At 36.7% G+C, this 24943-nt stretch overlaps 1 protein-coding gene and 1 non-coding gene across 3 annotated transcripts in view; one reads left to right on the top strand and one right to left on the bottom strand.

Annotated features, from left to right (window-relative positions):
* Positions 1–9580: 9580 nt before the first annotated feature.
* STT3B (STT3 oligosaccharyltransferase complex catalytic subunit B) overlaps positions 9581–24943 on the bottom strand; it is a 106579-nt gene continuing 91216 nt past the window's right edge. For both annotated transcript variants that reach the window (XM_060638449.3, XM_078432425.2), the window contains exons 9-16: positions 23906–24060; positions 21322–21533; positions 19619–19806; positions 19034–19205; positions 17992–18165; positions 15993–16106; positions 13529–13741; positions 9581–11212 (exon numbers count right to left, since the gene is read on the bottom strand). In XM_060638449.3, the coding sequence (XP_060494432.1) occupies positions 11132–11212; positions 13529–13741; positions 15993–16106; positions 17992–18165; positions 19034–19205; positions 19619–19806; positions 21322–21533; positions 23906–24060 (1309 nt within the window). In that variant the 3' untranslated portion in view covers positions 9581–11131. The remainder of the gene's footprint in view (positions 11213–13528; positions 13742–15992; positions 16107–17991; positions 18166–19033; positions 19206–19618; positions 19807–21321; positions 21534–23905; positions 24061–24943) is intronic.
* Positions 20614–20718, top strand: LOC132684428 (U6 spliceosomal RNA). Its single transcript, XR_009612651.1, has one exon. It is a non-coding gene; the product is annotated as a U6 spliceosomal RNA (small nuclear RNA).

Here is a 24943-nt window from a genome sequence, read left to right as displayed (position 1 = left end):
ATATAGTTGGATCCTGTTTTAAAAATTCATTCTGCCAGCATTTGCCTTTGATTGGGAATGTCATCTATTTAAAGTAATCATAGATAAGGACTTACTTTGCCATTTTGTTATGTTTTCTGTATCTTAACAGCTTCACTGTTTCTCATTTATCTTCCTTTGTATTTAATTTTTTGTACTGCTACATTTTTCTTCTCATTTTCTTTTATTTTTGTTCCCTAGTTTTCTTTGTTATAATTTTAAGATGTTCTCTGTAATCTCTCTGGTAACCACAATCTATTTTAAATTAGTACCAACTTAACTTCTGTCACATAAAAAATTCTATTTTACAGTTTTACCCTTCTGTTACTAATTTCACAAATTACATATTATATGTATATCCATTAACATGGATTTATAATTATTTTTTATGCATTTTAAATCCTTTAGAAGAGAACCAAAATTGTAATACTGGTTTTCATATTGTGTTTACCTGTGTATTTTGGTATAGGTTTGAGTTATTAAAGCCATCTGTCTCTACTTAAAAGACTTCATTTCTTGGAGGGCAAATGTAGTGGTAATGGAGTCCATCAGCTTTTGTTATGTGGAAGTCTTGTAATTTCTTCATTTTTGAAGGACAGTGTTGACAATGTTTCTTGGTTTACTTTCATTCAGCACTGCTGCTTCTGACCTCCTAAGCTTCTGCTAAAAATCCACTGTTAATCCAGTCGCTTTTATGTTACAAATCACTGTTCTCTTGCTACTTTCAAAATGCTCTTTTTGCTTTCAACAGTTTGATTATAATGTGTCTTTTGGTGTGGTCTGTGGGTTCCTTTGGGTTAACATACTTGGGAGTTCACTGAGCTGCTTGAATTCGTACCTTCATCTCTCTCCTCAAATTTGGGACGTTTTCTGCCACTATTTCTTAAATCTTGGTGCAGCTCTCTTTTGCTTCTGGGGTTCCCACGAGGGAAGCTTCATCCTTTTAATGGCGGCCCATACGCGCTTTTCAGATTTCCAAAATATTTTGTTCTCCTGAGACCAAATAACTTGAGTTGACTGGTTTTCCTGATTCATCTCTTGAAGTATTGTTAAGCCCAAGGCAACTTTTCATTTTTCAGCCACAGAATTTGATTTTTTCTAAAAAGATAATTCCTTAGTTGATACTACTTTTGTTCATGTTTTCAGTTTAGTATTTTAGCATATTGATGACAGTTTGAAGCGTTTAATACGTCTAATGCCCGTTTGTTAAATAAAGGAGGTTTCTTGCCACGTTATTTTCTTCCTTTGAATAGGTAGGCCATGTTTTTCTGTTTCTTTATATGCTTTGTGATCTTTTCCTGAAAATGAGGCATCTGGAAAAATAACCGTCTCTTCCAGCCTTTCCATGCTGGCCCTGTGCCAGGGAGACCTTCACTAACTTGCAGTGTCCGAGCTCTCAAGTCTTCTCTGGGCATGTCTCCCCCGCGGCTGCGTACTGTTTTTTATCCCCACTTCAGACGCGACTTTTATATGTCTTAGTTTTCTAGTTTTCTCCCCGCTTCTCAGGACCTTACATGTTCTCATTCCTGTATCCATAATTTCTTGCCCCATCATCATCGGGTCTGTGGCATCCCTGCGGCTTTTATGAGCAGTGCCTTCCTCTTTCTGCAGCTTTCCCCAGCCTTTGATCTACATTATACCACTTTTCCCTGAGCCAAGTTAGAAGAAAAGGAGACCGGTTCTTTAGGCAGCTGTAGACACACTGGAATGTTGCAAATAAGCTCTGTCCTGTTCCCTATTTGAGAAGGATCACTGGGAGCTGGAAGCTTTCTCCTCACCATGCCACACTGTGGAGGGGTTCGAGAAAGGGTGAATAAAAACATCAGGAAACTTTGCAAGTGACCTTGTCTTGACTGGGCATTTGTTCAGTTGCTGTACCAGTGCCTATTTTCTGGAAGCCCTATCAAGTTTTTTGTTGCCATGTAGGAATGAGGGCCTGGAGCTTCCTAGTCTGCAACCTTGTTCTCATTTTCTTTGTACATGGTATGTAACACAATCACCATGCAAAAATCAAATGTATGGTGTAATGAATTATTTTAAAGCAGTCGGGCTTAACAATCCAATGCAAGAAACAGAACATGATCATCACTCCAGAACCACTCTACTTACCCATCTGTAATCAAAGCACCCATATTGTCCCCCACCACTTCCACAAAGGTGACCATTCCAACTTTGTGGGTAATCACATCCTGCATTGCCTTTGAGCTTTAACACTATACGTTCCTAAATACTATGTATTAGTTTTAACTGTGTATAAATGAAATATTATGTAATCCTTTTAAAGAATAAAGTCTTCTGGGGTGCCTGGGTGGCTAAGTAGGTTGTATCTGACTTCAGCTAAGGTCATGATCTCACGGTTCACCCACATCGAGCTTTGCACTCACAGTGCAGAGTTGCTTCAGGTTCTTTGGTCTCTCAATCTCTGCCCCTCCCCTGCTCACATGCTCTCTTGAACATTAAAAAAATTTCAAGACTAAAGTCTTTTAAAATCATTGTTTTTAAGATACTATTCTTTATAAATGTAGTTCACTCTTTTCCGTTGTATACTATTCCATTACATGAACATACCACTATTGATTTAAACTGTTTTTGACAGAGTTAGGAGAATTACTGGGACTTGGGGAATGTGTATCTTCAGAGTGGTTTTTAACAGTTTTAAGCTCCTACCAGCACATAGGACACTGTTTTTATACATCCTAACAGTGATTTTACACACTTTAGCTAACCTGATAGTACATTCCTTTTCATATATTGCCATTTGGATTTCTTCTAGTCTTGAGAATTAGTCAAATTCTTTTGTTACTTACATATTCTAGCTATGTCCACTGCAGGTTAGGTGATGAAACATAACTCATTTGCCCCAAATACCCAGTATGTTCTTGTGGTCCCAGGGTAAATAAATAAAGCCCACTGAAGTGTAGGACTCACATTACCTGATTTCAAGACTTACTGAAAAGTTACTCAAGACAGTGTGGTACTGCTGTGAGGCTAAACACAAATCAACAGGACAGAATAAAGAATTCAGAAGCAGACTGACACATTTTTGGTCAGTTTTCTACAAAAATGCCAAATAACTGGGAGAAATAAGTCTTTTGTAAAACAAATGGTGTAGACTCAAGCGAATAAAAAAAAGAACTCCTACCTCAGGTCATATGCAAAATGTAACAGATGACAGACCTAAAAGTTAATTCTATCTAGCTGAAAGATAAGAAATGGAAGGTAGGCTTGCCTTCTACAATGCTTGCTAGTGTAGTTATTTTGTCAATAGGGCCATAAGAACATCTTAAAAATATGCATTTCCTTCTGTAGGATACAGACCTGAGCTCTGACCCATGCTAATCTAATTCTGTCAAAGAACAGATGATGTTTTATCTGTCCAGCTTGTTTGAATGATTAAGGTAGTGTGCTGAGGTTATAAGAGAATGCACTGTTATCATAGTCACTCTGGTTCCAATTGATCTCCAGCTTTCACTGAAGCCAATTTCAAAGAAGCAGACACTTGATAGTCTAATCAACATTCCTCCAGGTTCTTCTTAAGATTTAAAAATAGTTTTCCAAGAAAATTCCCTAATTTTCTAAGTAAATAAAATATTTCTGCTTGTCACAGTGGTGGATTAGAAGTTTGAGCCAATTCCCTGGGTAAGGCCAAGTAGAAAAACTAGACAAGAAATAACACCTACTTTAAGACTTCATAGAACCAAGATGGTATCATCAGCTCTAGAAGATGGAAATCCTGAGCGAGAATCTTGGTATTTAGGGCATTTTCACCTGGAAATTTGGAGACCAAACAGCAATTTCAGTAAGTTTGTAGAACTAGGAGGATAAATGTGGATATTGAATCTGCATGGGTGGAATCCTTGAAGAGTTTCAGTCTAGGAATAATGAGCTGGCCCTACCCAGGGGTAGCAGGCTAGCTTTGTGTATCATCCCTTAAATTGGATCAAGGTGATTCTGGCTTGCTAGTTTCCTAGGCAGCTAGAAGAAACAAAATCCTCTACAGAAAGGAAAAGTTCCTATGCCTGAGCTTCCTCATACAATTTCTTACATATGTCTAGAACACATAACCCCTGCACATTAGGAAATTAAGATCACATGAACAACTGGCAGGGAAAAAATCCCATACACAAGAGAAACAAGACCCACAGAGCTCATAGACAGTGGATTTATTGGTGATAGCTGAAAAGAACTATGGCACTACAGGAGTTTGAAAATGTCAATGGGTCAGCTGTAAACCATAAAAAGAAATATAACAGATGGGATAAATTCTAGAATTGAAAAATTAAGTGAAATGAAATCAATGAACGAGTTTAGCATCAGATTATAGCCATAAGTGAGGAGAGAATGTAAGGAGAAAATACACAGAATGGAGAAGCAAGAGGAGAGTGTGAGCCACATAAAGAGGGTTTGAGTCTCAGAAGGTGAATAAAGAGAATGGAGGAGAAGCAATATTTAAAGAGGTGACTGAGAACTTAAAAAATATTTTTGTGAGAGAGAGACGGCACATAAGTGGGGGAGGGGCAGAGAGAGATGGAGACAGAATCTGAAGCAGGCCCCAGGCTCTGAGCTGCCAGAGGGGCTCGAACTCACAAGCTGTGAGCTCATGACCTGAGCTGAAGTCAGAGGCTCAACTGACTGGGCCAGTCAAGCACCCCACAGAACTTTAAAAGCAGCTGCTGAAAACCAACAAGGTCAGCCAATCCAAACTAGGATACATTAGGATGAAAAAGACACATGATGCAAACATCTTAAGAAAGCTGATACAACACTATTATTAATCAGACAATAGGCTTTTAACAAGAAGTGTTACTGGAAATGTGATCTTTGCAAAAAACTGAAGGTTCAATATACCAGTAAAAGTTCCAGTTGTATTTAACATCTAGTAATATGGGTTCAAAACAAAAAATTGACAGTTCGATGACTATTAGGCAAATCTGTTAGTAGCCTACAATTTAAAAAAATGTTTTCACTTATTTAAGGTGGGGGGGGGGGGGCGGGGCAGAGAGAGAGGGAGACAGAATCCCAATCAGGATCTGCACTGTTGGGGCAGAGCTCAATGTGGGGCTTGAACCCATGGACTGTGAGATCATGACCTGAGCTGAAACCAAGGAGTCGGACGCTTAGCCAACTGAGCCACCCAGGCGCCCCAAAAGCCTACAATTTTAACACGTCATCCTCAGCAAATAAGTTTCAGATATATGTACACACACACACACACACACACACGTTGACCATATGTTGGACTACAGAGCAAATTTCAACCACTTTCAAAGGGTTAAAGTCAGAGTATCTGACTACAATGTAATTAAGGTAGAAACTGATAATAAAAGGATAATAGCAAATTACATCTGAACATCAAGAAACGTATATCTAACCCATTGTTCAAAGAAAGTGCAACGGAAATTATACATTAAACTGAATGACAGTTCAAATCAAAACTTGTGAGAATGGAACTTGAGCTATATTTGGAGTAAATGTATCCCTATATTAGGAATTAAATTTCTATATTAGGAAAAGAAATCAACACATTAAAAGAACACCTCCTGTCCAAGGAAAGAGAAAAAAAAAAATGACACAGATTAATGAAATAAACATACTGTAGAAAATGTCAGCAAAGCCATAAATCAGTCTCTTTGAAAGGGGGAAAAAAAAAAGTTAACAAAATTGACTGAAAACTGCTGAAGAAAATGAGCAAGGTAATGAGGGAGAGAAGAGACAGACACCCATTAAGGATACAAGACAAAAAAAGAAAATCAATGTTAGGAACATTAAAAAAAAAGTGATATGAGCAACAGTTTTACATTAATCTATTTGAAAATTTAGATGAAATGGGCAAACTCCTTGTGAACCACAACTGGACAAAACGGACTTAAGGAAGTATAACACCAAATACTGCTAGGTCCGTAAAATAAATCCGTAATTAAAAACCTTTGCACAAAGCAAAGTCTAGGCCCAAATGGTTTTACCAGCAAATTCCATCAAACACTGTTCATTATTTCAAGCATGTAAATCTAGTTTAACACTGAGCAAAAAGTCTCTAATTCACTATATTAAAAGAATAAAGGAGAAAAATCAGAATCATCACAGTAAATGAAGAAAAAAAAATCCACTTGATAAAATTCGTTCATGGTAAAAACTCAGCAAGCATGTGGAGAGGAGTATCAATAACTTCCCATGTGAGACTGGGGGAAAGACACCAATGTTACCTTTTCTATGCAGTACTGTACTGGATATCCTAACCAGTGCAGAATAAGAAAATATGTAACCACCAGAAAGGGAGAGAGAAAACTGCCATTATTCCTCAACTATGACAGCACATTTATAATAATACATTTAACAGGTTGTTGAGTATCGTTTCAACATAAAAAACCAAATTTTTTATATGCTGACAACTGAAAAAGTTTTCTGACATCAAAAATATACGTTGTAATAAACTTACAAAATATACAAGGCCTTGTATTTAAAACTTATGTAAAACAGAAATTAAAGATGACCCAGACCTAAATAAATAGCCCATGTTCATAGAACAATGCAGTATTTTAAAGGTGTCTATTTTCTCCAAATTATTCTACAGTTTCAATGCCCAATCCAAAGCCTGACAAGGTTTCTTTTTCTTTCCTTTCCTTCCTTCCTTCCCTTCCCCTCCCTCCCTCCCTCCCTTCATTTATTTTTTGTTTTTGGTGTTACTTAACAACCTGGTTCCAAAATTTATATAAAAAAGCAAAAGGCCATAAACAGCTAAGAGAAGATTAAAGAACAAGGTTGAGAAGGGAGGGGGACTTGCTTTACTGTACATCTTAATGATCTTGAGGCTACATGAAGACAACAAACAAAGAAAGGTTGAGAACTCCAATATAACGTAGAGTCCGGAAACAGACTCAAATGGACACCTGACTTACTGCACAGGTGTAGGAAAGGATGTTTTCCCCCAATAAATGGTAGAAAACTAGGTGTACGTGTGCAAAACAAAAAGCATCTCAAAACAATCCACACTGTACGTGACAAATGAATTCCAGACAGACTACAAAGCTAAATATAAAACAAACTTTCTGGAAAAGAACACAAGAGACTATCTCAGAAGATTTTGTAAACAGGGCATAGAAAGCTACAGGCACCCAAAAGACTGAAAAATAAGACTACGTTAAAATAATGAATTCCTAGGTGGTCTGCAACACAAATGAAGGGTCTATACACAAGATATATGAAGAACTACTACTAATACTACATTAGAAGAAAAACCAAGAGAAAAATGGACTAGAACCAAAACGTACATAAAAAGACTTCCAAATGGCCAACCTCCTCCTACAAAGGCAAATTAAAATGAGAAACCGTTATTCATCCACCAGAAAGGGATAATTAAAAAGACTGACGGATTAGGATGTAAGAATTACAAGAATTTTCATATCCTCTTTAGCAATTCTACTTCATTAGGTAAATACTCACCAAATATGTATGTATGGAAGGTCTAAGAAAGATGTAAAAGGATATTCCTATAGCATTATTTGTAATCTCCTTAAATTGGAAACAACATAAATACCCACCAATAAGATGTGAGGTGGTGTGAAGGTAAAGGCACGGACACACACACAAGACTATTTTGTCAATGAAAGCAATGCAGTTGCATGCATGCAACATTCTGGATAAATTTCATACCAACTGAGGAAAAGACGAATATATAAAAAAAAAAAAAAAAATGATTCCATCTACATCGTTCAAACTGTAGGTGCAATTTGAGAAATACTTAAGTATTAGAACCAGAAATCAGTAATTACCGTGAAAGCTAGGAGAGTGTTTACCTTTTGGAGGCTAAGTGGGACAGGCCAGTGTCTGGCTAAGGGCATGAGGAAACTTCTGCTCTGGAGTTCTGGCATCGTTCTGTTCTCTTGACCTGGGTTGTAGTTACAGAGTTGCTTGTTCTGTGGTAATTCACTAAAGGATACAGTTTCGTGTTCTTCTCGGTTACATTTCACCATTACAAAAAAATTTACTTTACAAGAAACTTTGACGATTTCTTTAGGGACGCTCTGTCTCCGTTTCCTACCATGTCAATTGCAGGCTACTGTTGAGCTCTCCATTTATCCACTACTCCACCTACCTTAATTGAGGATTACACGCCGCAAGGTGGATGTCTGACAAAACCCACATCAAGAAGCAGCAGTTCCAGCAAGATGAAGACAATTCTGGAGAGTGGTTGCACAACAATGTACTCAAAGTACTGAACTGTACATTTAAAAATGTACAGATGTAAGATGGTAAATTTAGTTAAGTTTTTTTTTGCCACAAATAAACAAAAAAAGGCATCTTTCATCTTATGGTCCTGTAAGATGAGAAAGCACTAATGCTCTGGAAGATGCTTTTATACTCTCTGGTCCTCTGGCCTCTGGCTCATGGCTTAGGGACTCAAATGAAGTAAAACTACAAATGCACACTTGGGTAGGTAATAACGTTATGTCTGAAAACTGAATTTTTATCTTTGGATTTGCTGCCCCACTGCCTTATTTATAACCAAAAGCACTCAGCTTTGTTCGATTCTAAAATGTGGAACAAACACTGTTTTATGGCCTAAAACTTCAAGGCTATGATCTTTAATACCTCCCTCTGTGATATCTGGTGTTAGTGATCACACATGAATTCAGAGATCTAAAGACTGTTTTGAGCCAATTATCGAATATTCCAATGTATTTAAACTACTATAATTTCACTTAGTGCTGTAATAAAACCACAAATGGGGTTACAATATGGTGTTTTACTGAACCACTGAGCCAAAATGGTGTTCCCTAAAAGTGAGACGGGTAGAAGATCATCATTCTTGCTCTTACTGAGAAAATTCTACAACGAAGACTGTGTAAGTAAGATCTAGACTCCTTTAAATGGAGATGAAGTTCCTACTTGGCTAGGTATGTTCCCCCCTTCACTCGTAAAAAGTCAAAATCTGATTTGAATTCTGAAGCAGAAAGAAGGAAAAATAAAATAGTAGGTCTAGACCCAACTAATCTAGGACTTTTTTTCTACAACGCCCTCCCCCCGCCATCTGTGGGGGAATACGTTCCAAGACCCCCCAGTGGATGCCTAACCATGCGGACAGTACCCGACCCTCTAGAATTGTTTTCTCCTACACATACATACCTATAATGAAGTTTAGTTTACAAATTAGGCACAGCGACTATCAATAAAATTATAAATTACGTAATAAAAATTTATGTGAATGTGGTCTCTCTCTCTCTCTCTCCCCCTCTCAAAACGTCTTATTGTACCGTACTCACCCTTCTTGTGCTGATGTGAGAGAATAAAATACCTACGTGAGATGAAGTGAGGTGAATGACGCAGGTATTGTGAGGCATGTTAGGCTACTAGTGACCTTCTGAAGACGCATCATAAGGATCATCTGCTTCCGGATCACAGTTGGCCTCGGGACACAAACTGAGGAAAGCAAAACCACAAACAAGGAGGGAGGACTACTGTACGCATATTCTCTGAAACCTTTGTAAAAGTGAACAAGGAAGGAATTATATGTTCGGAACTCTGTAACTCCTTTCAAAAAGAAAATTTTTGTAAAAGACAACACTTAACACAAAATTTGAATTAACTTTATTTCCCCTACAGTCAACAACTTCTCTGCATTGAATTTTAAAGCAACAAAGTAAAATAAAATCCCCCAAATGACAAGGTATCAGAAATCCAGATTTAGTTACACTTTGTGAAAATGTTCAGCCATTTTATTGGTCTGTAAAAGAACCATCATCTGGGTCAAAAATGAATTCTATAAATCAAAGTATATTCTACACTTTGGAAAAGAAAATCAGCAGTAACATTCTCACTGAATATTGTAAATTACACTTTTCTTCATAAAAGGTACATACTATTCTGCACTTTTCCACCAAAAGCAGTGGTAAGTTATGCTTGTTTATATAAAAAAAAGTTATATCCTGTGGCAGGAAAAACCCTTTCTCTTTCACTTTTACTAAACAACTGGAGAAAATTTTCAAGTCTATATAAAGTTGCCTATAAGCTGGAAAATGAACATATTCAATCTCCATTTATACTTTAGTGCATTTTTTGACAATTGTCACATTTTTAATAAAAGTAAGAAAATGCATATAGCATTAAAGAGTGTTTCATCAAATGCTTCAGGAATTAAAAAAAAAAAAAAACATGGAGCAGAAGATAAAATCATTGTGAAAGGTGAAACTATTAGAAAATAAGAGAAATACAGGCAAAGTTTACAAATCCTTTGTCATTTTGAAGAGTCACAGAAAAGGAACTCTGGATACCTGTCCACTTTAAGGGTTTTTTTCCCCCTTAATCTTTTGCATGTAAACATAGTGCTCATCTCAGTGACACCAAACCCGATCCAGGTAGGAAACCTCCTGTGCGGTTGCCATGCCTTCCGAAGGATATAAATCTAGCCCTTGAATGAACAATGCATGAGATCTGCTCTGTAAGTACCTGGTGAAAACAACTGCTAACAGCAGCAATAATGTGTCAACATAAAAAACTATTTGCATCAATTAGTTACTCAGAGGTCCATCTTTGAAACAGCAGCTTCTTAGAGCAAATAGTAAGCAACAGAAAATGTACATTTGATGAAACATTCTTTGCACTGGAGAAACATGAAAATAAATATAGCTCAAGGAAGTATAATTACTTTTCTAATACCTCTTTCTCAGACCTGTACTAGTTTACTGGTTCAAGAGAATCACATCACATTTTGTCATTTGTATTTTACATATTGCTATTTGGGTAATTCAGAGAAAATGTAGGTCTCGTAAAAAATAAAAACATTGACAAGTATGCATGTGCCAGGGACCAAATTAGAGGGTTCTTTGGTGCAATTAGTCCAAATTCTCAGATTTGAAGGATAATATGTACCAATAAAAAAAACCTGCTGTTAGACATTTACAGCAGTGCTCTGTCTTGCTTCACATTACAAATAGAAAATAGCTGTTCTCAATAAGCCAATTTTAGTTTTTAAATCAGGCATCGCCAGAAAATTTTGTACATTAATCTGGACCAGTGATGGTTCTGTACCCTCTGTTGTGAAACATGACATGAGCTAAAGGCAAAGACCGGTTCTCACAAGGACAACTGCTTCAAGTTAGGAACCCGAACAGTGCATTTAAACAGTCTTCTTAGATAGTTTCTTGCCTTTCTTAAAAACTAGTTTATTTTTAATGTAGCCACGCTTCCTTTTCGTAGTCTAAAAAAGAAAAGAGAACATGTGGTATTAGTGCAGGTTTCTCCCAGAATAATATATACACACATGGTTGATAGCACTGTGACAAAGACTGTCTTAATAAGCCCTTAAGAGTTCTTCTCTTGGCTGCCTCCTTGAACAATCGATGAACACTAATAACAGTTCTATGCTAAGGATGCAGAGAGATCCAAGATAAGTTGGACTAGGTTCCTAGCTTTCAGATGAAAGCACCACCCAGAACATTCCTCAAATGCACAGCATACATTCCTCACCACCAGGTAAATGAGCCCCTCCCTCTCCTCTCAACACACCAAATGCCTAGCTGTAAGAATTACTCACATTTCCAGGCATGACAGAATATAACACTAGACTAAGGCATCAGGAAATGTTAATGCTACTCCTGGTGTAGCCTCCAAGAATTAGCTGTGTGTCAGAAATCAAATTAACTTAGTTTTGGTATGTGTAAAATGAGAGTGATTGTACCCATCTACAAAGATGAAAGAGAAATAGAATTACTTGGCACATCCTCCCAATTCAGGCGGAAAAATAATTTAAAAAGTGAAAACCAAACACCAAGGGGAAAAAAAAGCTCTAACACTCCTTGAGTTTTCACAGATCTTTAAAAAATAACGTTTTTCTAAACACCTCAGGATCCCACTAAAATACTTTCAGCAGATGTTTTCTGGTGTAAGAAACAAATCGTTACACAAATGTGGTGGTAGAACTTATTGCAAAAAATTTAGAAGATAAATCATGAAGACACATGGGTCTCCACTCTGACATATCCACTGATACTGAAAAAAAGTGCTAATTTTTTCAAACAGGTAATTTAAAGCACTGGGTTAGAAGAGGCTGGAGACTTAAGAGAGGAAAGCAAATATTCCTCTAGCGCAGTATAAAACAGAACATAAAGCCATGGCAACCCAAAATTCAAAATCCATGTTGTTGGCTACTAGAATATATGTTTTGGGCACACAAGGCAGACAATTTTTATTGATCCATTCATTTGCTGATTTGGGGGAAATGATGGGAAGAGAAGGAAGGTCAGATTCAGAAAACCCACTATCATCAGCTACACAGCAATTTCAGTGGCCTTGTTTCTCAGAAAGGGTAGGCCTTCACTGGGCTTAGAGGTCTCGGGAGTAACTGCCTTGAGACGAGCACCATTTGCTTTGACTTCTGCACTGATGTGACTCACCAGTTTCTCCTGCCACATGACTATAAAAAACCAGATCATTTGTCATGTGATGTACAAAAAGACTGTTGAGTGAATGTGGTATGACTAACACATTGCATGTCAGCTCCACATTTAAATATATCAGTCTAGATATAGTTACCTATATCTGACAGAAAGTACTAATTTAAAAAGCTCTTATTTATATATCATACAGCTAATATTCAGCACTTTCATAGCACACACTGAAATAATCGACTCTGAATACATTTTAAGTAATGTAAAGGGAAAGACAACTGTTTTAATGATTTAAAAAAAAATTCTGAACAATGTAAACTGAACCTAAGCATCTTTCAAGACTTACGACTGAAATGGGTCCAATAATTACTATTATAAGCGTAGTCCCTTAAAATGCAACCTTAATATTTTACTTGACCGGCTCATTATTTCCCATCTCCCATAGAGAGCAACCTATGTAAATAGTCATTTTTAGTGCCTTTTAGAGCTAAGATTAGATCTATTTGGCTTAAGTGAGCAATAATGACCTTCAATAAAATACTTCATATCTTACTAAATATTGCTTACAAAGGGACTATAATAGTCTCATCATCGTAATTCCGGTCTACAATTTTGTCATGATCATTACATTTAAAAATAATTGTCTTAAGAGAAATGATTTTTTCAAAAATTCAGCACTTGACCAATTCAAACTTAGTTTTTAGTCAATGAACAACAACGTATGAAGAATGGAACATGAAAATGCAATATAAATTAGCTTTGACCAAAAGATAAACCAATTGCAACTGTACTTGGGTATTTGGCATTTTTACTTTCATAAAAGCTTAGAAAGTGATGGCCACAGACCTATCTTACTTTCAAATAAGTCTTACTAACTGGAATCACCCAAACTAAAAGCCAGAATGCCTCTGGAAAACCTCACCTCAGTTTACTAATAACCACTATGCTATCCAAAAGAGGCTGCTGCTTGAGATATCTCAAGTGCTCAGTTTGAAAGGAACGGCCTTAGGAGGCTAGCTTGATACTTACTTTGTAGATAAGCCATAGTCTACAGAGATCTAGCAAATTAAACTTTACCAGGAATTTTTAGTAATTGTTTTTCAGTAATGACTTCCCTCGGCACCCACCTTCTTTGACAAATACTTCTGTTTTGGGAAAATGTTGGTGACTCGAGGTTTGTGGTCTAGTGTCTCCCTGTTATCAGGTGCTTTCACTTTATATATCCTCACAAGCCAGTGTTCTGATGTAAAGGCTTCCTCCAAATGTTTGAATTTAATGTCCTTGTTTCCAATCTCAGCATTACGTGTTCGATCAAAACCTGGGGGTGTACGAAAATCCAGCTGCAAAAGTGACATTAGTATGGGATGTTAACCATATTAGAAAACATTCAGATGTAAATGTTCTAATGAGTGAAACTCTCTCCCTTTAAACTAGGAAACCAGAATCAGAGTAGTATCTTGTAACATTTCTCATATGTTGCTAACTAGATAGGAAGAACTCAGGAAGAGAGAAATTAAATACAGCAGAATTAGAATTGCACTGCACCCTTAGAGTAGATGAGCAGCCTGCGGGCATTAAAAAACCCAAAACAGCCAAATGAGATCCATCAAAGCCCTTTTTATAGGTTTACAGAGAAACACACAGAAGGGACTTCTTTTGTTTCAGGGCCTTGCACGAGTCGATTCTCTCAGCCTGCAAGTTCTTCATTCAGCTCTTCCGCTAGGCTGATTCCTTTCTATCATTTGGTCTCAGCCCAACACCATCTATTCAGGGAAATATTTTCTTGAAATTGGTGGTTGAGAAGTCTCCTCCATTATTTCCTTATCTTTTACTCTACTAGCATTCACTGCTAAAATGTTTGATTTATTTTTAAAGTTACCTGTGTCCTCCACCAGGATGTAAGCTGCATGATGACTTTATCTTATTCAGAGGGTGGCTTTATCTCCCCAGTGTTATTTGTTAAATAAATGCACAAGTAAGCAGCGATACTACATCCAGAAAGTGGGAACTATAAAGGAAGTTAGAAAAGCCAAACCACGGGAGGATTTATGAGGAATGAAAAGAGGAAAAAATGGGGGGAGGGGAGAAGATTTTAAGAAATTCTCAGACTAAGTTTATGTTCACACAGAGCATGCGCAAATTCAACTTTAAAACAAAACAAACTCTAATAAGGGAATAACTTGTTCTTGCAGATCTACACGATAGAAAAGTTATCCTCCTATCTTAAGCACTTACTCTTCTTGACTATGGAACGCATCAGAACGAGCACATGGTAGAAACATGGCTTAAAACTGCTAATAATTTAAAGGATAGCCCCCAAAAACGAAAGAAAAGTCCTTTAGTGCTATCCTTAATGACCAGAGAAACTAATCTTTGACCCATTTTCTAAAGGAGCCAGTTATCATGACTTAAGTGGTTCGTTCTTATGTGAGTGTAGAGACCAAGCAGTTGCCTTCAATAAAAAAAAAATCAAAACATAAACAAAGCCCTAAATCCAGTAGTAAAACTGTCTATTTTCTCAAAGCCACCTACAGAATATAGAGAATATCCTCACTGGTGCTGTGTAATAGCCCTGTATGCAGACGGCAGCTACACTGGTGGGTGTAACAACTAAACTTGTGGAATCACTACGTTGTACCCCTGAAACGAACGTTAACACTGTGTTGCCAACTGTACTTCAAAAACAAAAAAACAACCAGGAGAATGGAAAAACAAAAGCCACCTATAGAATAATTCTAATAATTCTAATAATTATCTTGACTCCTGGTATTTGGATAAAGTTCGACAAGCAATTTTTCCTCTGCCTTCTAGCATCAGCTTATCAGAAAGCAATATGAAATTGGGCAGTATTCACTGAAATCTCAGTATGAAGATGTAACTTGGCATTGCAGTCATGCAATCTAAGAGCTAGAAAAGACCTCAGAAATCAAGTCATCAGTCCAACTCCCATTATACAGACGAGGAAAAAAATGAGTCCAGGGAATGTGACTTGTCCAGCCAGAGTGGAATCTGAAACTGAGGTACTATGGCAGGAGGTCCAGTGTTTTCTTTTTGCCACCATGTTTCTTTGCACATTCACTCATTTTATGGACCCTTAAGCTTTTGTACCCACATCATTCTAATATCCTAGGAAACTCTCACCCAGATAGTCCCAACTAGCTATGATAACAGAACAGGGATAGAACTAGTATCTGAAGTGACTATGTAACTAAACTCTTTAATTTCAGGCTATTCCCCACCCAGCAGCAAAGTAACCTACTCAAGATCACACTGTTTCCTACCTAGAAGACTTCTCTGTAGAACAACGTCTTCCAAAGGCACGAGGTCAAAAGGTGAGATGGCAAGCAAAGGTGGGATCTGAGCCTAGTGTTAATATGTTGGAAAGAAATCTTTGTTCTAAAAAATTCTCTCCCTAACTTTTCATAGTTTCAGAAATCTAAATTTAAGGGGTGGGGAGACGGAATCTATAGATAAGCACATTTTTCTTCACAGCACAATTGTAACATTCATTATCCTGTTTTCTAGAGACAAACAAGACTACTTTAAAACTATTCCTTTGAAGAAGATTATGTAAGAACTGATATAACCAACCTGCATTTCTCCAAATCTGTAGTACGACATTTTATACATAAGACAATTCAACAACGTGGGGGATCCTGCTTTGTCTACACGGAATTCTCCTTGTGGGGTAAAATAGTCACTTTCCTAGAAGAAAGAAATTAAATTTCTGTCAGTTCAGTATAACAGATTCAAAGCTACCAGTTTCCCCCTTTATTTCCCCTTATAGAGGCAGCTTTTGAAATATCTTCAAAAAGCTGTATTTAGTTACATCTGAAAAAAACATGGTATTAGAAGATTAATTTATAAATTTAACATAACCTGGAAAAAACCTAAATGTCCACCAGTAGGGAAAAGGTTAAAGGAATCATGGTGCGTACACACAACAAAGCACACTGTGCAAATATGCAATAAAGGAATGGAGAAGGCTCTCCATATTCTAATATGGGAAGATCTCCAAGATACACTACGAAGTGAAAAAAGCAAAAACAAGATATGTATTTTGGTACTGCTTACCTGCTTGAATAAGAATCACAAGAAAATAATAAGTGATTACCATGGACTTTTGCTTTTCTTGGAGGAGGGGTTAAGTTTTTACTGTGTATCTCTTTATAGTTTATTTTTTGAACAATGTGAATGTATTAACTATTCTCAAATTTCAAAAACACTAAATTTAAAAAGCATGGAAACTGGAGCTATCATATGTCACAATTTTAACACTGTTAAAAAGCAAATCCACATATGAAAATCATGTACCGGGAAAATTAAGATTAATACAATGAAGTAATGTTTTAAAATCATATTGAAGGGAAAACATCATAGCATTTACATTTGAACAGAAAATCGAACACTTTACTTTGTCCCTGTCATTTGACACACATACATACATTTTCCCGAAAGGTTCTTTTATTCTGGGTCACTGGTGAATCTTACTCTCATCTTTTGTCCCTTCATCATGTAAACCACAATGATGGGTGCCAATCCTCTATGAGCTCACAACTGAGAGGGAGATACAGCTTAAATCTACTAAAAGAACAGGCTGCATGTGATTTGATGATGAATAAATACCCAGATGCACCAGAGAAGGGCTTCTGGAAAGTGGACACAAATGTGGCGGGGAAAGTATTCAAGAAAGAGTATATAAGTACAGGTATAACATAAGTCAAAGAAAGAAACCACAAGGCAAATTTCATGGGCTAGAGTAGATTGAGAGATGGAAAAAAGTCGGCAGAGGGATAAGAGGCCAGCACAGGAAACTGAAGTATTAAGGGGTTTACATTCCCAGCTAAGGAGTTTGGATCTTATACCACTGCTTCATTACAGAGATTATTTCATACCAACCACTAGGCTGAGCTTCATCCACGTTACCACAAAATTTTCTTAAGGGCACCACAAATTAACTATTCCCGGTCTCCCCATCAGTGATAATCTTAGGCTACCTTAATCAGCATTATAACACCAGAACCGAGAATGAGACCTAGCGCTTCAAGCATGTAATGCTGACTGGCCAAAAATAAGCTGTCTATAGCACCAAGCTGACAGTGCAGGGTTTTCGTTGCAACTCATGTCTCTCTGATTTCAAGGCCCTTAATCTACTGAAGGCTTTTAAGCTGGAAAGTGACATGATCAATGTCATGTTAGATAGGGAGACGAAGCAAGATTAAGGCAAAGACAGCAATTTCAAGGTTACCATCCTATTTCAGGTTTACAATCATAAGGGTTAGTATCAGAGTGGAAGCAATGGAAGTGGAAAAAAGGGGCAGAAGTGAGAGGCTGTGACAGAGTAAAAAGCAAGAGTTTTAAGAAAGGACTGTTTTGTAGGGGAGAATAGAAGTACCAGGGGTGAATTTCAAAAGTTTTAAACCTGGAAAAATGCTCATAGTACATTTTTAATAAATAGTAAAGTAAGAGTGAGGGACGAATTTGGGGCATAAGATGACAAAAACAAATATTATACAATTAGCATGATAAGAAGATTACTTGGGACACTGGAAGCTGTCTTTCACACATATGCAATGATCTAGTTTCTTACCCGAATGTCTTTTGGATGTTCCCCTTCAGCTATCCTAACCATCCAGAGAAACTTGTTGATGTCATCACCAGAATAGCCAATAACTCCTCCAAAAATAACCAAAACATAATCTACATCCAGACTCCTCATGATTTTGTAGGCTGCTGTTTCGTTTGAAGACATAGCTTTTCCTACCTATAGAATAAAAAATGAGAATGTATATATTTAGTCCCACAATACACTTAAAAATAAAAATGTACATTGGATGGAATGTACATTGATTTACATGGAATTCTTTTTAAAGAAATGATCTGCTATGAATTCAACAAATTTACCAAGATTTATAAGCACCTCACTTAACCAATTACAGCAGGAATGTCAAAATCTGAATACATGTTCTAATAGTTAAGTTTCATGAAATTAATATTTTAATATAAAAGCAGGCAAGCTTAATAGAAATACAGTTTCTCAGAAGTGCGAGGCCAGGGAGGACCAGAGATCTAGCTGGTACAAATATATCCTTCTCAGTCTACCGGATGTCCAATGATTAGCTACAATGCTAATACAAATAGAACTCATTTGGTTAACATCCATTATCTATTTAAAATCTTTAGAGAACCGAGAGGGGATTACCTTAATTTATGCAAATTACCTATTTGAATGGACATAACTTACATGCCCATAAAATGCAGTACCTTTGGCTTTACATCCTTGCAAATAATTCAGCCTACAATTCTGAATGAAACTTAGATAAATACCATTTCGTTTTCATTTTTTAAAAAATTTTTAAGTAGGCTCCATGCCCAGCGTGGGGCTTGACCTCATGACCCTGAGATCAAGAGTCGCTTGCTCTATAGACTGAGGCAGCCAGGCACCCCAAGTAAATACCATTCTTAAAAACAAAATATATAAGCATACCTGGAATTCGCTTTGTTCAATAAATGTGTGAAGAGTTATTTTGAGAATTCAGGAAAGAATACTTTTACCCACATTCTCTACTTAATCACAAGTGAAGCCTGACTGCTAAGGACTTGGAATTTTTGATCTTTTATCAAATTCTTACCAGTGCTATGTGGCTGTTATTCCAGGTGTTGTTATCCACCAAAGTAGTTCTATTAGCCATTCCAGCTATCTGATAGCCATAATCCCACCAAGACATCACTCGGGCATGTTCATCTGTATTTTGCCTTAGCCAAAAATAAGCTTCTCTAAAATCATCTAAGATATTCCTCGTGCTGAAAAGAATCACAATATTCTTGTAAATAAGATCTTAAATGCGAAGAGGGTAATCTAAAATCTTGAGGCGCTGAACCATTAAACAATCTCATATTTTAAAAGCCTCAACAAGAGGACGGGAAATGGCCATGAAGAGCTAGATATGCACACAAATCCCCTGGCTATCTTAAAAAAAAAGAGCAGATTCTGGTTTAGTAGGGGCCTGGTACTCTGTAAGTCTAAGTACCCAAGTGAAGCAGAAGCTGGGGTGGAAGGGTGTACGGGGCTGCAGGGGGGGCGGGGGTGGGGTTTGAAAGAAAAACGTGGTAGATTCAAATGCAGAGCCTCACAAACATCATTCTATCTTTTGAGACAGAAAAAAAAAAAAAAAGAGTAGGTGTAAAATCCTTTTGTAGCCAAGTTACTTTCTTACCCATCATGATTATAAGAGGCAAGGACCACACTGGGACTGGAGTAGGCATTGCTTGTGACCCAAGTACAGTGGACTGCAAACATCATCAATAGCATCAGCATCAACATGGTGACAATGCTTTTTATATTAGGACCTAATCCCTCTTCAGTTTTTTCTTGTTCAGTTACATGTTTCCTCACTTTACCTGCCTGAAGATAGAAAATACTGGTTAGATTAGTTCATCATTTGCCTTGCTTCATTAAAACACTCAGGGAAAATGTTGGGAGAATGTTAAACCAATTTAATTCTTTGAGAACGAAAATGTACAATCCTCAGGTATTCTTGTGTGGGTGATGCAAGGTTTTCTAAAAATTATCAAGGTAAATTCTAAAGTTAAATGTGAATGAGAAGGCTACCCATTCCTGGAGCTGATTACAGGGCAAAATATCTCCAGTAAGAAGCTTTCAAATCCAGGTGCCCTTCTGTTTTACTTAAATACAAATGAAACGAAACGAAACGAAACGAAAAACAAAACAAAACAAAACAAAACAAAACAAAACAAAACAAAAGAGATAACCAAAAGGCCTCATTCTGGCAACCTTTCCTTAGAAAATGTGAATTTCTTGCCCTGAAAATGACAATGTCCACTTACAATTCAGATCTACAGGACTTCAGTATAAGACAAGCCTGCATTATCAGAATCCATCTTCTAATTACCAAAACCCCAAAATAACAGACTTATGAAGATTACATTTTTGAAAACAACCAAAAAATCCCACCCAAAACTGAAAGAACAGACTCATACGTTCTCAATTGCAAGGCTAGTTAAGAAAACACAAAACCACCACCACAAAAGAATGTGCTTTATTAACACAAATCTGTATGAGTTATAATTGGACTTATAATAATGAAAAGAAGACTTTTAAAGTTAATATTTACACGAGGAAGTTTCACTGGTTATTGGTATTTAAAAACCTAGTTAATATTCAAACAGTCAAGTTTAATATGTCATCCAAGTGCTTGCTTCGGCAGCACATGTACTAAAACTGGAACAACACGGAGAAGATTAGTATAACTCCTGTGCGAATGACACGCATATTCCTGAAGCATTCCGTATTTTTTCATGAAAGGTTCTTTCCCTCCACCCTCGTGAAAATAAGTAACAACTTGGGATAAAAAACAAAAAAACAAAAAAAACCCAAAAACAGTCATCCAAAGCAAGTGCTCTAATTCTTACAAGTCTTTTCTATTCCTGAATCAAATATACTCCTGCTGTTATGTGAGAGGTTAAAAGTGAATTACATCGTATTGGCCAACCGCTTGTTGCTAACAAACTAGAGGCTTTCTTCCCTTTATTTTACTTTTCAATCAACCAAATATTTGTAAGTTTACACTGAATAAGGATCTGAAGGAGAAGCACTTGTGCACATAGTTTCAGAAATCCAAAATTTTATGTAACTAAATAGAGCACAAGGTTTTTCCTCTTAAAAGTGGAGGAGTTTTAGAGAAAACCTGACAATAAGAAATGAGAATTCCTTCTGTGATTGCATCATATATTCTTCAAGCTAAAAGACCAAACAGGATTCAAATTCTGAGGCAAACAGTCAAGACCAACTAGAAATGTCACAGGCCGTCTAAATCCTTTTTCTTAATATGTATAGTTTTTACCATGGTAGAAAATATAAAATACTTAAAAATTTTAAAGGCCTTACTTAGATTCCCACCTTATCATACAAATTTCCTGGGTTTCTTTTATCATCCTCATCACTGCTGTCTTCCACAGGTGGGTTTTCCCTTTTCATGTCATCCCCCAAATAGTGCTCAAAAACATTTGAGAAGGCAATTGCAGATAGCATACAGACGACCGGAGTCAAAGTCAACATCAGCCGCACCATCACTCCAGCAAAATAGACAGCACTGATTGCATACAGAGCAACTGCAAAGACAAGTTCTCTTATGACACTTCAGAAGATGCTCACAGGAACCTCAACTCAATATTTAATGCTACCAAAGCTAAAAATAAGCCAAAGTTAAAAAGAGACAAACATCTCATAAAAGAGCTAATTGTTTTTAAACTGATTAATACTGACTGACTGTTTCAATAGTCATATTTAGAAATTGTAAATCAAATGGACTAAACATTACATATCAACAGTTTTAGGCAAATGTATCATGATTTAAATTTAATTATGGGAAAGAAGACAATTCATTATTCGTCAATAGCATCACATATTAGGAAATCCACAGCTGACAGATGAAAACATATTGGGTGAATTATATTATTAGGCTCAGTAAGTTTACAGAAGCAAATAGTCAATGAAAAGCCAGTACAAGTATCTGGTATACTTTAAAGTAAGAATAGGATGAGGGGCCTGGGTGGCTCAGTTGGTTAAGCATCTGACTTCAGCCCAGGTCATGATCCTGTTGTGATCTCAAGCCCTGCTTCAGGTGAGCTCTGCTTCTCTCTCTCTCTCTCTCTCCCCCTCATGGGATCTCTTTGCCCCTCTCATTTTTGGCCTCTCACACACACACACACACACACACACACACACACACACACAAAAAAAAAAAAAAAAAGAATGGGATGGGAATATAACTTATTAACCAAAGGAGGAACTTGTAAAGTTACTGTCAAGAGATTTAAGAACTCGTATCTCATTTGAAACTAATTTTTTGACTAAAAAATAGATTCATTATACCATATCCTTAAATGTATAGCTCAATGAATTTTTACATACCCACACATCTATGTAATTACCACCAATACCAAAATATAGGACTCCTGTATATATCTCCCTCAGAAGGAACCCTCATGCCTCTTCCCACTTCATAGCTGCTATCGCACCTCCCCCCCACCCCAAAAAGGGTAATCACTATTTGGATTTGGACTTCTAAAACATCAATTCAGATTTTATTCTTAAAAACTTCTTAAAAATGAAATTATATAAAAAAAGTTCTCTTCTGTATTGTTTATTTACCCACGCTATTCTTTTGTTTTTGTTTTGAGAGAAAGAGAGTGCGCACGAAGGTGGGGGGATGGAAGGGGGGAGAGGGAGAGAAAGAGAGGAAAAGAGAGAGAGAGAATGAACTGAATGAATCTTAAGCAGGCTCTACGCCCAGCGCAAAGCCCAATGGGGGACTGGATCCCATGACCTTGGGATCATGACCTGAGCCGAAATCAAGAGTTGGTTGTTCAACTGATTGAACTGCCCATCAGGTGTCTCTACCCATGCTATTCTTTGATTAATTGCGTGTTATACTACATTGTACAAACAAGTAAGAATTTATTAATCTATTCTACTGCTGATAATCTTTGGAATGTTTCTAATTAGGGGCTACTATGGATAAAGTTGCTATGTACATTCTTAAACATGTCCTTTGTTGGCCATAGCACTCACTCCTCTTGGGTATGTATATACCTGGGATTGGGATTGCTGAGTAATGAGGTGGGCAAATGTTTAAGCTAAATCCTTCTTAATGACAGGATATTAATACGGCCTTATCCAGAGTCCACTGATCTATATAAACAGGGCAAGAAGGAATACCATCCTTCGTTATATAACTTGCACAAGTGCTATTTTTCTCTCCTGACTTTACTCTGGAAGAGTAACTTGAGTGTCACTCATGGTTCATGTATCATACTTGTACAGGTTCAAGTCCTGGTACTACAAATTATTTGCTTGTGTGACCCTGTGCATGTTAAAAACCTTTTTAAAGTTTCACGTTTTAACATGTGCAAAACAGCCACAATATACTTCTTGCGATGACTGAATCCTGTAAAGGTCTCTGGTATCTACTTATTTTCCCTACTTATATTTCAAATGTCATTAAAACAGTTTGTATTACTGTCTTTTTTAGTTGGAAATATATACAAATCTATCAGTGAAGAGGCTGTTTACTTAAAGATGTAATTTTACATCTTTTTACACTGAAATTCGAGCAATGGATGCCCCTGCAAACTTCTTCCTATGTAATCAGATCTAATATAGAAAATAAAGACTATATTGTCAACAAAGTTATAATTTCCAATTTTCAGCCATGGTCTATAAATAACATTACTCTCTCAGAAAACATCATCAATTGAATGAAAAATTTATATACTAGTTCTCAATTAACACAGTTAATGAGTATATACATAATGCAAATTCACAGAATTTTTCTTGGCTAAACACTTACACAAGATAAGAGAAGAAATTTATCTAGAATATGCATAGCCCCAGCAAAGAGAAATAAAACTTCAAAGTGATAATCTCAATAAAGAAAAGAAACAATTGTTCCAAATCAAAGTATTGATTAAAAATCTCTTACCAAATACTCTTTCATCGTTGATATTTTTAATGCAGAACCATAGGCCTGCTGGGAAGGTACACACAAGAATATGTAGATCAAAGAAGAAAGACACCCAAGTCGTAGGTTGATGTTCAGACACTGATGCAATAATTGGAATGTGTATTTTTGCATACCTGGTATTTAAAAAGTTAATATTGTTTAAAATTAAAATGGGAAGGAGTTCCTTTTAGATGAAGAAATTTCCTTTGACTGTAAATATGGTTCCTATTCCCCACCCATTCTTGCTTAAAAGTATGTTCCAATGTAACCTGCTAACTGGAAATAAATCTAGTCTACATGGGTAAAACTAAAAACCAATATGCCACCCCTAATACTGGAAGAGTTCTCTAAAACCAGTTATAAAAGTGTTGGTTCTGACTTTTAATACAAAAATCTTTGCTCAAATAGGAATTTCCTGCCGTTTTGCCTACCATCTCCTACGTTTGTACCAGCAAGTTTCATTCTTTTGGACTTATTACTAGCAGAAATACCTTATCCATTAAGGTACCATATTGCCATAATATGTTTCCTAACAAAATGATGCAAATGTAGGTGAGGGAAACGAAGAGGACAAATTACTCCTGAAATACCCTGAGATCCCAAAATAGTCAAATAAATTACTTACAAAAATTTGACCTTGTAATTTGACCTATTCAGAGTAACTGTCTACAACCAGGGATTTCCCCCAAACTTTCTGGTGATCCACGATCTCTTGAAATATGTGTCTAAATGTCAGCTTCAGTCATTTATAAGTAATTTGCTTACACTTTTAATTAGACCTGGGCATGAACCCTTTTGGTATCACATCAAAGGGCAGGCCCAGTCAATAAATTTTTTATTAATAGATTTATTAGGCCACATAGGGAATAACAAAGAAGACAGCAAAGTGGAAAGAGGAAACAAAGATAAATTACCATCAGCAGCATATACTCTTATCCTTAGGAAAACATTTGAGAGACAGGTTTTATTGAACTAGATGTCTAACTTAAAACCAAAATTTTTATTAATTCATTTTAT

Source organism: Panthera onca, chromosome C2, assembly GCF_046562875.1.
Source record: "Panthera onca isolate mPanOnc1 chromosome C2, mPanOnc1 haplotype 2, whole genome shotgun sequence".
NCBI classification, from domain to species: Eukaryota; Metazoa; Chordata; class Mammalia; order Carnivora; family Felidae; genus Panthera; species Panthera onca.
This window is presented reverse-complemented; position numbering and strand designations above follow the sequence as displayed.